The 15,833-nt window shown below is 38.7% G+C and overlaps 1 protein-coding gene across 3 annotated transcripts in view; it reads right to left on the bottom strand.

Annotated features, from left to right (window-relative positions):
* Positions 1 to 5,008: 5,008 nt before the first annotated feature.
* The window catches only part of TENM1 (teneurin transmembrane protein 1), an 884,561-nt gene continuing 873,736 nt past the window's right edge, over positions 5,009 to 15,833 (bottom strand). For 2 of the 3 annotated variants that reach the window (XM_006862842.1, XM_006862843.1), the window contains exons 29-32: positions 11,234 to 11,621; positions 8,575 to 9,795; positions 7,884 to 8,026; positions 5,035 to 5,823 (exon numbers count right to left, since the gene is read on the bottom strand). In XM_006862842.1, coding sequence (XP_006862904.1) covers positions 5,065 to 5,823; positions 7,884 to 8,026; positions 8,575 to 9,795; positions 11,234 to 11,621 — 2,511 coding nt within the window. In that variant the 3' untranslated portion in view covers positions 5,035 to 5,064. Of the gene's footprint in view, positions 5,824 to 7,883; positions 8,027 to 8,574; positions 9,796 to 11,233; positions 11,622 to 15,833 lie in introns of all 3 variants that reach the window. The other variant, XM_006862844.1, reaches the window with a different exon arrangement.

Genomic DNA, 15,833 nt, shown 5'->3' with positions numbered 1-15,833 from the left:
GTGCCAAGTGGTCATCTGTAATGACTTATCCTTGTAGGTGCTCACAGAAGCTCTTGGTTTCTAGTCTTCACCATTGTCTCCCCACATCCATTTTTTCCCCAATATATTTGAATGCCGGTCCCTTAGTTCTCCCCTACTTTTTTTTTTTTTTCTTTGCAATTCGTTATTTTCTTTCTATTGCTGAAAAAGGCCAAAAAAAAAAAAAAAAAAAAAAAAGCCATAGTCTAGAGGTATTCAAATTTGCAGCAGTGCCTAGTTTTTGTTTATTAAATGGCCATTTGTGTCAGAGATCCCATTCGTATGAAAACTAAAAATGAAGAGATGTCTGTCTAGCATTCGTGCCTTTTTTATTTCTGAACCTACATTTTCAAGATGCCTCAGCTTTATTGTTTGCTGTTAGGGAGCCGCTTCCCATATCTCAGGTGACCAGGCTGACTTGACAATGCAGTTTGGCGCATGAATAAAATGGGGACACAGTGTTCATTTGCAATTTTATTTTTTAAAAATGAAATATTCAAAGTACTTTTTTCCTTTCAAATATCGACACATAATGTTTAACTTTAAATATTTACAGCATGTTGTTGTGATGCTCTTGTAGAAAAATGCATGCTTCTGGCCTGAAAGCCAGAGCAAAATGCAAAAGACCATTTAACTGCAGCCAGAGAACATGAACCTGTACAGTATCCAGTCACTTTTCAGCACAGGAGTGAGAGCAGGAATACAAAATTGGAACCTATTGTTTCCTAGCAACATGGCTCAGGCCTTTATAACACAATTTTCAGTATGATTAGAACCTCTAACTGTTGTTATATAGAAACTGAAAATCTTGGCATACACTGTAAACATCTTTACTTTTCATGAGAAAGTAAGCAGCTAAAAAGAATATTTTTCTGACATAAAGGCTATATACTCTTTTTTCTCCTTCTCTCTTACTGATGCTTTTGCCAGAAGAATAGTAAAGATTTAGACATTGTCATGATTCATACAAGTAAAATATTTTTCAAGGACACAATCTGATATAATAACATTTATTTAAGAGGTTAAAGTCCACCACTAAATCTAAGGAAATATTATTTTTTTTTAAGTGCCAAACACATTTCCTTTGACAAATAATGTAAGATGACAACTGCCAAGACAAAATCCACAGCAAGTTTAACTCTAAGTATTTTCAGTTACTGTTAGGAAGTAATTTCTTCTTACACACAGTAGTATATTTGGTCCTTAATAGCTTTCATATGAAGGACTCACGGACATAACAGTCATTATTTTGTGGCTGAATTCTTTTTTGTTGTTTTCGATTTTTAAAATTACTTTTGTTTGTTTGCTTGTTTTTGCAGAATAAAAATCCTTACAGAAGGCTGTGGAAGCGCTGAAGTACTAGTCAAGTCAGCTATGTGTGCGTGAGTTCCTCCAAGCAAGAATGTTGCATCCAATTTGTAGCCTTCTGTCTGTCCACATGCTCTATGACACAATCCAATCTCTCCAAAAGTTTCTTTCAATACTTGTTACTATACTTTTGCTTCCGTTATCACTGAACTACGTTACTATTGCCCTTATGTGAACACATCTTTATAAACACAAAAACTTTGCCCTGACTGTCAGATTATATTACCGTGGGGCCTGGTCTGGTTAAAAACAAATAAAAAATAAATAAATAAAGAAGAAGAAGAATAGCTATCCAATGACACCAGTTCAATAGTAATGAAAACGAAAAGCCTTCTGAAAATGATAGCTTGATTTGATAGCTCTCTATGTAATGAGCATGTGGATTCCGAATTATACATTGTTAGGTTTTCATACATTTGGCTATGTTGTATACAATATATTATATATAGTCTATATATTATAGATCTTCTAGATAAGATGACAGTAAAGGACATGTTTATTTCATACAGTATTTTGTGGGGTTAAAAATACAACATATGCTTATTTATATGGCAAGTGATTTGCTGAAAGAGAGAGAGAATGAATTGGGTTTTAATTCTCTTTCCTTCAGGAGTCATGCTTCTAACCAGTCATGATTAGAATGGCAACTAAAAAGAAATGTGTTTAAATGTCTGGTAAACTGTACTTTTCAGGTCATTTGGGTTTCTAGACTATAGTGCAAGAATCAAAACAAAACAAAAACTCACTAATAAGATGGGCCTAATGAGCAAAAAGAAACAACTGCGGAGACATGTATTCTTTATGGGAGAGCCCAACCACTGTGCTCTCCCTCTAACTTACTTGAATGGCATGTGACTGTGTAGTGTCAGTTACCTATGTCTTTTGGGTATGAGAAATGTATAAATTTCTCTATTATAAATGCTTTTACTTTCATTAGAAAATGCAAATGAATGGTTCTTTCATTAATTTAAACTTCAGAACTGCAAGTCAGTGATGAAGGCATCCTTTCTACTCAGCTGAATTGGAAGCGATATACTCAATCTTTCCAAGTTCTTATTAAGAAATGCCAAAATGTTTCTCTTAGATTTTCTACTTAGTAATGCCATCATTTTTCTTTCTTCCCCAAAACTTTGGGAGTGGTCAAGAGAACAGTAATAGTTCAAGGCAGTATTAAAACCACAGCTATAAGTGATAAAAAGTGCATTTCCTGAATATAATACAAGTATAACTTTAAGAAACTAAAGGCACAAACTAACTAAATATGTATTACAAACTAGAAATGCACAGTTCAAGGTAATTACTATTAAGTAAAAGCTTCAAATATTTGTTTCTAATGGATATTTAACGCAGTCTGAAAATGATACATCATCAGTGAATTGCAAAAAAGTATAATCACTTAAAATATAAGCAAAATAGACTCTAATATTGATATCTTGGATTAGTGGTAAAATACATCATCACATTTATGAATGCACTCTCTATATACAGTTCATAAATTATTTTTTCCAATAATTTAAAAGAACATCAGAGGTTCTAAGAACTTAAGGTCCATTCTTAGGCTGGTGTGGAGGTATTCAATTTTTCAACAAGTTTATTAGTAGTTGTAAAATTCTCTCCTGAATAAATATTGTGTCATTAACATAGGCCTAATTCAGGAAAAACCCAATCATATAATTTTAGTCTGGATTAGCAATTTTTTGCGCTAGTGAGCTTTCAATTTAAAAAAAGAGATGAGTTCTGCATCAATTCTCTCTTACTTTTTTTGGAATACACGTGTAAGAATGTGGTTATCCCCACTTGAAGGTATTGAAAATGAAATGTTTGAATACACCTTCCCTACTCTCTTCAAGGTCCCTGTGTGGTAGGAGCCAGACTCTTAAAAAAAAGAAAAAGAAAAAGAAAAACCTTAATATGAGCCTGGATCCTGACTTTGCATATTTTCAAAGAAACTGTCATTACAAAGCAAGGCAATGAGCCCACACTGCATTTAGGTAGTAGCTGGAAATAACCCAAACTGTAACATTCCATCATAAATTCTCCTTCAGACATAGCAAATGTCCAGACTCGGTGATGAAGAGTGTTGAAACTGACTCAGGGGAATTTTCCACAGGCCACATTGTGCTATCATGTATTTTCATTTGTGGTAACTTACAATTACACACCATTTTACAAACGGTCTCTTTGTCACTGGACACAAATCTCGTAGCTCACCAAGGGACTTCTTTTCCCGCAGTATTCATTGAGATTGAGAAACTGCAGTGGATATTAACACTAATCCGGATTCTTTTCTTTTTTTCCCCCCAATCTTAAATGATCACAAAACAAAAGAACCCCTCCTGGTAGGAAAGATGATTTAACAAAAATGCATAACGACAGAACACTGAAAAGAACTAAACCCTATAAAAGATAATAATTAAAAATCATCTGCCTTTCTAGAATTAGTTGAAATGTTTTCATTTGGAAAAGGTTCACTTAATTAAATTTCCTGAATATGGTTAGGAGATGTTCAGTCAAGAATGGTACATTTGAAAGATAAATCCAAGTGGGTTTAAACAATGCAGCAGCAGCTATCATGCTGTTTGGTTCAGTCTTCCCTTTGGTACTTTCCTTTCACCTTAGTACTAGGCCTGTTTCCTAAGGGTTTGGCTCTTATGAATTTCTGCAGTAGTTGATGTGTTTATCGACGTACTAGGCATCATGTCTGCCAACTCCTGCTAAAGCCTTGTTTTGGTTTTGGTACCAGGGTCATACTTCTTAGTAAATTACCTTTCATGTGCACAAAACCATTGGATTAATGTATAAATACTGAATCACAGATGTAATTAAAACTATGACCAAAACACACCCTATATATAGATGAGAAATTCCTATCTGGGTTAATAAAAGCTATGCTTACATGACACCAATACATCTGCACAATTGTTTTAAAAAAAAAAAAAGCACTTTTGCCAAAACCAGTTGACCAGCTGCTTGGGTGTCATGTAAACACAAGCAAATAGTGGCTATTCGGTTTGCTCACCACACTAACATGAAAGCATAGTTGACAGAACCCAGCCACCACACGCCAAAACACAGCACAACATCATGGCATTCACTGGAACGAGCAAGGAAGAATAATAAGGGAGGAGGGCCAATGGATCCTGACTCTAAGAGATGGTTGCTGAGGACAGTTTACACTCGTCTTTTAGTTCTCTATAACAGATCTGGAAAATGTGAAAGGGACTGGCAGTCTTTGGAAATTTGAGGTTCCGATACTATTGCACCATCTTTGAAAATAGCCTGCCAGTTCTGCCAACAGTTAAATATGAAACTTTGTGTCATAATAGATAGAGAACCTTAGGTTCATTCTATATATTTGAACATAGGCATGGCTTGACACATTTTAAGTGGTGCTTTCTGAAAAAATGTTTTCTTTTTTTAAGCTGTTTGAGTTCTACTTGTGTTATTTTGAATACTGCCACACAAGAACTAAAAATCTCTGTCATTTCTTAAAGAGTTTAAACAAACAATATTAAAATACCATCTTCCGTCACATTGAAAGGCAGTTGGATATGTTTTTTTTTTTTTTCCTCTATATTTATAGAGAGAGAATTGTGATCTAGAAAACCAATACAATAAACCATTTTGTGTTTTAAAAACAGGCAGTCTTTGGTGACGCAAAGGCAGAGATTTCTTTTGTTACCTCCTGCCTATTTCGCTCTGTCTCATAAAGTGAATATTGTTGGCACTGTCAGAAAGTTCTAAATACTGCTCAACAGATAAAACAAAATACCCATCATAACCTTGTACCCTCCCAGTGCTCAAAAGCTGCTGCTTTTCACCCTCTGTCCATGCCCGAAGACCCTCTTCCCCTTCTTGCAGCCTTCTTTGTTCCTTAGTCCAGGCCTGGGCCACAGCTCGAAGTCTGGCAATCTCCAACACGTGGTTCTTCTCCTCTTCCACAGTTGTCCCATACCGGATGTTGAAGCACAGAGCCCCATGCTGGAGCTGGATATCTGCAAACCGTCTAGTCCTTCCATTCAACACAGAAGTCATCTGGGACACAGTGACATTGACACCATTCTCCAGAATCCGCCTCCCCCCAGTGTTACCGATCAGTACCAGGTCTTCCTCCAGAGATCCAAGCTTAATAAAGTAGTGAGTGTCCCTCCCCTCTATGGTAAAATGTAGGTTTTCCAGGTAATGAGCATTATTGAGAATGGCAGCAAGCCGCCTGCTATCTTCATTGGCTACTCCTATAATATCAGCTGTTACTATGCCATCCTTAATGGCAAATTTGATACCTTTTCCAAAAACAGAAGGAACCGCAGCAAACCTTGGTTGTTTCCCTCCTTCAAGGCACCGTCCATCGCTATACTGAGGAGTCATGGGAAGTTGGTCCAAGGAAATGAAATTCCTGAGCTGTTTCTGTAGCTCACACTGAATACCCAGGATAGTCTAGGAAAAAGAAAAGGCACAGTGCAAATGCAGCCTAGGATTAGCCATGTGCTTGGTGCTCATGAAAACTTTAAAAAAGGCTCGCAAGGCTGCTTCCTTCTAGCTTTACTTTGATGGCGAGTGATTTAAAAACCGGTGAAATTTGGAACCTCTTCTTCAGAGATTTGGAAAAGAAAAGACTAACAGGTGACTTTGTCACCTGGCATGTATTTAATATCACGATTGAGTTGACCATTAAAAAAAACAGCTTCACAATTGATAGCAGAATCTCAGAGCTAGAAGGCACTTAAAGTTAAGTGGGTCCAGCTCCCCTCAAATGCACACATTTTCACCCATTAAACTATCAATGACTCTTGTCTTTGTCTTATACTTTAAAAAATATTCCCACCCAAATTTCAGTTTGATTTTGTTGAAGACAATTAGTTTCAAGCACAGATATTCTTATTTTCTTTTTAAGTAAAAAAAAAAAAAAGGTGCATTGTGTTTCTGTTTGTACCTCATACATGTTGAGTTTTGAATTGCAGCTGGTATTCATATTTTCCAGACTTATTTTCAATTCTGGAGTGTTTATTATTCTTTTTTTTTAAAATAAAAAATTTTAAACTTTTTATCGTGAATTGAGGGAAAGTTTACAGAGAAGATCCTCAGTTTTACATTCAACAAGCAATACACCTTGTTTCATCTCAATGATTGCAATGCCCTCCATGGAACAACAGTTATCCCACTTCCTCTCAATGATTCTTATTTCTGTTCAACCCTCAACCCTTCTTAAATGATTACCTCCTTAGGTAAATGCTGCCCTTTTAATCTTGAATGGTTGACCATTCCATGGTGAGTACATCTCACTGGTGTTGTTGTTCCCGCTATATACCCATCTACACGTTAGCTGAATATTGAGCCATGAGGGTTATTGAGCCATAAGATCTGTTCCAGATCTTAAGGGTGACTGAAGGCCATAGTCTTGAGTTACACCAGTCTTTTTCTGACCAGTAAGCCTGGTCTTTTTTATACTATTGAGTTTTAGTCCACATTTTCTCACATTCAATCCAGGGCATTCTATTGTGTTCCCTTTCAAAACATTTGATGGTGGTAGCTGGGCATCATCTAGTTCTTCTGGTCTCAGGGTTGTGGAGACTGATGTTAACATGTCCCATTCGTCCATTGGACTAATTATTTACAAGTGTCTTCAGTTTTCATCAATTTCCTTTCCTCCGCACAGTAGAACTTTTAAGATCCCAGTCGCTACTCACCAAAGTTGGATGTAGAATGTGGTCTTTGTGTGGACTATGTCATGCCAATTGATCTTGGTGTTCCCTGAGACTATGGTCCTGAGTCCCGAGGCTCAGGGAATCATTCCCTTAAAGTGTTTGGTATTGTCTAAAAAGTTTTCATCATTTTGCCCCTTTATGCTTCACCACATTCATAGATATGTTTGCAACAAATGTAGTATTTATTATCCTTGCTTCAGTTCTCTGGTAAGCTCTCATTATCAAAATTATTTTAATTATTTTATTCCCACATATTAATGCGCTATTTGCCAAATTATTTTATCATTGGGAATCAGATATTTTTGTGTTTCTTAGTGAACAATTTTCTCTATATAGACCTTGGTTGCCCAATCCAGAATTCTGAAAGTTCATTTTTCTTCTTGTTTACCTATCATAGCAGCCTTCAAGTCATCTCTAGTTCCCTTATCCTTTTTATCTACCTCCTCTTTAATCACAGATATCTCAGTGAATCTTAAAAAAGACTGAAAAATAAATAAGAAGATATAGGTCAATACCTGCCATGGTGTTCAGTGTTCTGCGGTTTTTAGTTTTATTGGTTTGCTGTTTTTTTCCTCACTAAAATAAAGGCGTAGTGGTTATGAATCAGACTGCGAGCCGCAAGGTCAGCAGTTCGAAACTACCAGCAGTTCCGTGGGAGAAAGATGAGGCGGTCTGCTCCCATAAAGATTTACAGCCTCGGAAACCCTGTGTAGGGTCGCGATGAGTCGGAACCAACTCCAGGGCACATAACAACAACAACAACAAAATAGAGAAGGTAAAACTTTTACTAACCTTTCCAGGATCCCACTCTTGTGTTTTTGTTTGAAGTTGCAGAAGTTCATAAGTTAATTCCAAATTTTCTAATTCAGGTTTTGGAAATCCAGGTAGCACATTGTGTAACTGGAAACCAAATAACTCCAACCAACTTCCAATATCTGTGAGACACAAGACGTCAAAGAAAAAAAAGTGAAGCATACTGTATAATCTTTGTTGAAAGCTGCTCTTGTAGCCTCAAGAAATTTAGGCAATGGGAAGTTAGGGCTAGAATTCCCTCTAGTACTCCCCACTCTAAAACAGGTGAACCTTTCTGTACAGGGAAACCTCTCCATTTGTGAACAATCCCAAACATAGGCTCAATGCATTGAAGCTCTTAATATGATAGTAATACTTGGGCCACATAGTCTGTGATAGTAGATTTCATTGATGGGGCATAATCCTGCAGTTTTATTTTTTGAAATTATTCAGATAACATTTTGAGAGTGCAAAACACACCTAGGAACAGTCTAAAATGAAAGAAAAAAAAAATGCATGGGGATGACAACAGCATCATGTTTTGTGCTAACGTTCACAGTCTTGCTCCCTCTAGAAAACCAAGGAAGAGAGTGAATACAGAGTAATGGGCATGAAAAGGGATCACATTTACAAAGACAATGAGTTTAGGTGATATACAATAGAAACGTTTTTTATTTAGTTGTACAAATACCTGTAGTATACTTTGCAACGTCTTGAATTTTGCCAACTGGGTAATTATTTTCAAAGGAGTAGAGGTTGAATGGCTTAGGAAGGAGGTTCAAGTGTTTCCATATGTGATGATTCGGTGTTGTCCATCTACCGGCAACAACATCATAATCCCGTTGCCCCAGGTGCACTAATTTAGTAAGGAAATCATAGAGTCCTCCATGGAAACCAATGATGACCTGAAAGTCAGGGTAAGTGTCATGGTAGATATCTCCATAAGGAGTGTACAATATCTCTTTTATCACCTGACCTCGGCTGCTGAACACAGCTAGTGGGGTGCCTGTATTATCACAGGCAACATAATATTCTTCCCCACTGCTTAGCTCCATGGCAATAAGGTGGCCTTGGAGATCATAATACAGAGATGTAATCTCTGAGCTTGTGTGGTTGTACAAATGAGTAACTCTTATGGGGTTGGCAAGGTCTGCATAAAAGAACTGCAGGTGCTGCCCTAGGCTGGACTTACTGGCGACACGTCGCCCAAGCCCGTCATAGTAATACTGCACAGTCCAGCCAGAAGCCTTGTTGTAGGCTTTCTGCAGCAGACCATTAGAATTGTATTCAAACACATCATTTCCCCTCTGCCTCAGAAAGCCATCTTCATCCATTTTATACTGAATTTCTCCCAGTCTGGTGATACGGTCCCGGAGGTCATATCGGAGAGGAGTAAGACGAGCACTATTCCCATGGCTTAACAGGTTGATGTTTCCATTCAGGTCATAACTATAACGCCACTGGGTTTTATCATTTACAGAAACAGTTTGAAGTTGTCCATCAGCGTCGTATTCATAGAAGTATCTTGTGATATTGGCATCTACTCCTACTCTTATATCGCATATTACCATGCGGCCCATATTGTCATATTGGATTGTCATCCAATAGGCAATTGCCTTTAAGATTTCATATTGGACTTCAATCACTTGACCATTGGCGCTGAAGATCTTGGTGTGCTTCATCACTGTGGTAGTTATGACCTGATTTAAATCATAATTAATGACACTGAATTTTCCAAATTGTTCTGTTCTACCAGAGACATCAACATAGCGGTACAGATCTATGGGCAAAGGTGTTTCATTTATAACAGCTTGCATGCTGGTGACACGGAAGTTGTTGTAGCTGTAGTCAAAGCGTGCATTCACAAGACCTTCTTCACTGAATCGGAAAATCTGGCGTCCAATGAGAGGGCCTGTAGGAAGCAAAATGATAATAACCATGATAACAAAGGTAGGCGATAGATGTTGAGCAATCAGAAAGGTCTAGTGCTGTTTGTTATTGGTGATTTTACATTCAAAATAAAATATTATAGATTGACCTCTGCTATCTATTGTCTGAGCATATCATTCTATATATATATATATACATATATAAATATATATATATATACTCATAGTGGTGGTCAGCAACCATGGAAACATTTGAAAAACACTGTATAGTATGACTATTAAGGGACTCCTGGTGTGGCTCTGTAGGATCAGCACTGGACTGTGAATCACAGGGTCGGCAGTTCAAACCCACCAGCTGCTCCTCAGAAACCTATACAGGGTCACTATGAGTCGGAACTGACTCGATGGCACTTAACAACAACAACATGGTCATTAAAAAAAATAATAAAGCAAACCTCCAACCCACTGCCATCAAGTTGATTTCGACTCAGAGCAACCCTACGTAGGGTTTTTGAGACTACGTTTTTAGGAGCAGATGACCTCGTTTTTTTCCCCCCGTGGAGCAGCTGGTGGGTTTGACTCAGCAACCTTGTGGTCAGCAGCCCAGACACCTAGCTCACAGCGCCACCAGGATTCAGTATGGGTATGTTGTTGTTGTTGTTAAGTGCCGTTGAGTCGGTTCCGACCCATAGCGACCCTGTACAGGGTTTCCGAGGGTGTAAATCTTTACGGGAGTAGAAAGCCTCATCTTTCTCCCGCGGAGCAGCTGGCAGTTTCGAACTGCTGACCTTAAGGTTCACAGCCCAATTCGTAACCACTACGCTACCAGAGCTCCTGTATGGGTATAGGATAATTTAATTACAAGAACTATAAGAGTAATAACTCATCCAGTAACCTAGGGTCATGCAACTAGAGTATAACCATGTTTTCTTACTCTAATCACTGAAAAAAAAAAAAGTTTTAATGTCATTTAACCCGAGCTACAATGAATGTCAGAGGGTCAGGTTTGGCAAGGTCCAATATGAAAGTGACCGCATTTGGGCCTTTTTCTACACCCAAAGAATGAAATGCAGTTTAAAGTTCCGACTTTTGAAGCTGTCTGTCACCAGCTGGGGCTCATAAAAGTAACATAGGGCTTGAGCTAGTTTCAATGAGATTCATATCTTGCACCTGCATCTTTGGGCGATGTGGTGGTGGGTAGGAACAGGAGAACAATTAAACTAGGTACTTAGCTTTCAGTTTTCTTGAGAGTTGAGAGAGATATACTGTTTTTAAGGAATCAGCTTTCATGCAGCCTATAATACATGTTTTTATTTTTCAATGGAAGATGATTTGATAACTAAAGTGAAAGTCTGTTGGATTGAATGTCTAGAGGTTAATATCTTTATCTTAGACTGTGCTCAGCAAACATTTCATAAGGAAATACGGATGTTGTCACATCACCACTTTCCCCCCACAAACCTGTTTGTCTGTATCTGATGGTGCAAATGAAGCCGTCATACATCAGATGTATTGTCTTAATTACTCCGGAAGATTCTTCATAAGTTAATGTGACCTGAGTGGTATCATAGAGAATTTCAGACAGCCTTGCTTGTTTGGTGTACTTGTACAGAACTCTGCGCCCTGTCCCCAGATGCAGGGTCTGTAGCAGCCGACCATCTCGACTATAGTCTTGGATGAAAGAAGTGCTACTGTCGGGGGGAGTATAGATGTTCCGGAAGTAACCCACTGAAAGCATGGTTTGTAGGCTGTGGCGCACCATACTAGGCATAGTGACTGAGAGCAGGCAATCCGATTGGTCGTACTCAAAGATGTAACGCCGCTGACTGTGTAAGAGGAGCATCACTGACTGCAATGAAACAAAGGCAAAATCAAATAGCATCATATGTACCACTGAATTGGAGGCGATTAAATAACATATACCTTAATACATTCAACTCCAGCTTATTTAGCATCTACTATGTGCCAGTCAAGGAGCTCTGGTAGCATAGTGGTTACGTATAGGGCTGCTAACCTCAAGGTCGACAGTTCGAAACTACCAGCGCTTCCGCGGGAGAAAGATGAGGCTTTCTGCTCCCGTAAAGATTTATAGCCTTGGAAACCCTGTATAGGGTCGCTATGAGTCGGAACCGACTCCATGGTACTTAACAACATCTTAACAATGTGCCAGTCAGGATCCTGCTGTGGCGCTGTAGGATCAGCACTGGACTGCAAATGATAAGGTTGGCAGTTCAAACCCACCAGCTGCTCCTTGAAATTGTATACAAGGTCACTATGAGTCGGAACTGACTCGATGGCATATAACAACAACAATATGTGCCACTTGGAGTCCTGGCATGGTATTGTAGGATAAGCACTAGATTGCTAACCACAAGGTTGGTGGTTCAAACCCACTAGCTGCTTCTTGAAAACCCTGTACAGGGTCGCTATGAGTCAGAACTAACTGGATGGCACATAACAACAACAATGTGCCAGGCACTGTGATAGACCTTGAGAATACAGGAATGCACAGGATGCTATTGATTCTCATGGAATTTCCAGTATAATGGAAGACAAAGTGAAAGACGAGGCTTTCTGCTCCCGTAAAGATTAACAGCCTCGGAAACCCTGTACAGGGTCGCTATGAGTCGGAACCGACTCGACAGCACATAACCAACCACACAGCTTTCGGTACTATGAAGGCCTGGTATGTAAAATCCCCAGAACAAAACCATGGCTTTTTCAGAAAATGAGATGTGTTTTATGGGGGCAGAGCATGGATGTGTTGTAAGGGGTAAGAACTGACAAGAGATAAGGCCAATTAGGTAGGCATTCCTGATCTTGTTGAGCTTCCTAAGTCATATTAAGGAGTTTAGGCTTCAAAATGGTGACAGCAGGGAGCCATTAAGGGTTTTAAGCAAGTTGGGGAGGGGGTGCTTGAAGAGTAGAGAGAAGCAATCAAGTCTGTTGTTTCAGTACAGAGATAGGGGGGAGGGGCAGAGTATATTAACTCATAGCCACCAAGGGATATTTATTGACGTCGTGGGGTAGACATCTTTCTGAAAAGTTGCATATGAAATATTCTTAGTTTGCAATTCATGTTTTAACTATATTAGGGGAACATAGCATTAAAAGTGAAGATTTCTCAGGTTATGGAACACCTCACCCTTCAACTAATGTGTATTTCAGAAATAAGTTGTTTGTTGACGTATAATGCCTTGCATGTAATAGGTGTTTCATAAATATTGGTTGATCTGATTTTAATATGCAAGATAAATAGACAAGGAGCAGTGTTTAGGTAGGACTCAATTCTGTTTTGAATTGACTAGCATTTAAATCTCACCTCTTAATGAAAATAAAATTCACTCACCCTTGGAGATTCTGAGATAACACCCTGGAGGGGCGTGGGAGTGTGGTGGGGCTTTGCCCTTTTCCTCTTGAGAATGATCTCATCAAGCAAAATGATTGGTTCAAGCTTTAATTTCTGAAGTTTGTAGAATGAAAACAATAGGTATGTTTCATGTTCTATAGATAAATATTTATAAATGTGGATGATATAAAAGTACATCGTGTACATTGATGTCTTCTACATATAAAATCATAGCCTAACATGAAAAATGTGTTTTGACATAGCATAGCCTCCTTGCTCTCTGGAGAATTGCTGATTTAGAAATTGGCTTTTTCTTTCTTTATCACCAAGCACTATGCCTGGGGAGACCGAGTTTGGAGAAACTTAGTGTGGAAACACTGTCAACTGGTCGCCTGTGGGCAGTCTGCAGCTTGCCACAGCCTGTAGTTCCTCAGTTTTAAACCTCTGCAAACCCTCTTGGGAATCCTGCATGGGCATGGGCACACAAAGAGAGAACTTTCTCCCAAGACCAAGGCAAAGAGCAACAGACCTGTTAAGGAATTTTTCTATAAATGGGGCAGCAGGTGGGAGGAGTGGCTTTTACATAGGAATGTTGTTTGGTGTTCTTGTTAAATGCCTGTAAAGGGTTTCTGAGAAGCTTGAACCGCTGACCTTGCAGTTCAAACCGACCTTTTAGTCCAGTGCATTATCTCACAACGCAAGACCAGGACTCCTAATATAGGAATAGGGGGGCAAATGCCTGTGCATTATCTCTAAGTCTGAAAGCTTTCTGATCTCATCTCTACTCTCTTCTGTCAATATTACATGAACAAATGACATCTGTCACCTATGATGTGGACCAGGGATCATCATCATATGGCCCCCACACACTGTCTTGTACCGCCCTGCCTGGACCATATCTTTTCCAGTCGGTGTACCAGCTTTATTCTCTTCCTTCAGCCAGCAGTAAACCATTGTCTAGGGGGCGCTGATGCTGCGCTATCTCTATAGCTACTTGGTTTGAAAACTTTCTGCCCACAGCAAGAAGGTGCATCACCATTTTGTCCTCATTTGGCTGCTCTGCTCTTTCACTTCAGGTTGTTAAGTGCCTTCAAGTCGGTCCTGACTCATAGCGACCCTGTTTAGGGTTTCCGAGGAGCGGCTGGTAGGCTTGAACCGCCGACCCTGCGGTTCAAACTGACCTTACAGTTCAGCGCATTAACCCACAGTGCTGCACCAGGATTCCTCATTTTGGGTAAAAAAACCCAAAAACTTATGAGTCCAGAAAGTGGCCATAGAACTACTCTTGTTGTTGTGAAGTGCCGTTGAGTCGGTTCCGACCCATAGCAACCCTGCACAGGGTTTCTGAGGAGCAGCTGGTGAGCTTGAACCACCGACCTTGCAGTCCAAACAGCTTTGCAGTCTGGCGCAGGACTACTACGGAATAAAATGTCATTTTTTATTAGCCAAAGAACAGAACAGGAGACATTTTACTTAAAAAAAAAAAAAAAAAAAAAGATTGTGAGATCCGAAAAGAGATCGTCGTAAAGATTACTAAAAGAACAATCATGGCTATACTCATTTAAAGATACGGAACTGTTATAGAAATGTGACAAATTAAAGCACCTAAATGACCACCAGATGGCAGCATTGGACCAATTGGACCTTTTGGAAAACTACGCAGTCTGAAAACTTCACCCCCAAAGAGGCAATATCATGCAAATATATGAGATCAAAGCATCTGATTAAGTGATTGTAAAATATACTTCAATGCATTTTTAAAATGATGTTCTTAAGGACAATTTTAGGAAATGAAAAGATTTACACTGACTATAATACAAAAATTTCACCCCCCCAAGTTTTCAAAATATAATTAACTCAGAGGAGTCTAATAAATCTACATAGAGAATTAACGATCGCGTAGAGAAAATTTAAGAAACAATAATTGATTTTTTTAATACAGAAGAGATCATTTAAGCAACCGCAGCCATTACCCAAATAATTATTTGTCTCTTATGGGCTAACTTTCACTTACTGCGGAAGAAATAAAACTATGTTTACAAAATCTCAGCATGGAAAGGTGAAAAATGTGCTGCTGATTTTTAATAATGTCTGGGTAGAGGTATGGCAAGCAAGTTTACAGAAGTAATGCTGCCATTTTCTATTTTGGGGTGACCTGGCACAGTGCTGACAAAGAGGTTAACTCTTGCAATATATTTTAAAGAATTCTCACAGGAGATGAATGTGCCTGCAGAGGAGAGGAACTGGAGGGAGGGAGACACAGGGAGATACAGAACCTCATAAAATCACTGGAAAAGTTACATGCAAATTAATTTTTGGTAAATTCTATCTTCTCCTTTTTTTCTAGAATCACAATTTCAAAGATGCTATTATCAACTTCTTTTATTTGCCTTTCTTCTTCCTTGGATCTTTTACTTTCTCTTTATCCTTCCCTTTTTCCCTGTTTTGATTTTGTCTTCAAGTGGCTTCAATTTCTAGCATTTAAGTTCTCTACTTGTAAATAAATATTTTAATGCACTATTTCAATGGAAAGAAACTGGCTTTTACTAGGGTAAGTCAAAAAGTATTGCTACAAAATCATAGCAACGTTACTAAACAAAAATACCAAAATATGAAGCTATTGTCTCTATATATATCCTCTGGCTGGGCCTATACACTTCTGAAGGCAACATTATCATCTCTCTGGTAGCGTAGTGGTTACGAATCGGGCTG

Source organism: Chrysochloris asiatica, unplaced genomic scaffold (assembly GCF_000296735.1).
Source record: "Chrysochloris asiatica unplaced genomic scaffold, ChrAsi1.0 scaffold00051, whole genome shotgun sequence".
NCBI lineage: Eukaryota > Metazoa > Chordata > Mammalia > Afrosoricida > Chrysochloridae > Chrysochloris > Chrysochloris asiatica.
Note: the sequence above shows the minus strand (reverse complement) of the source record. Positions and strands in the feature narration are given on the sequence as shown.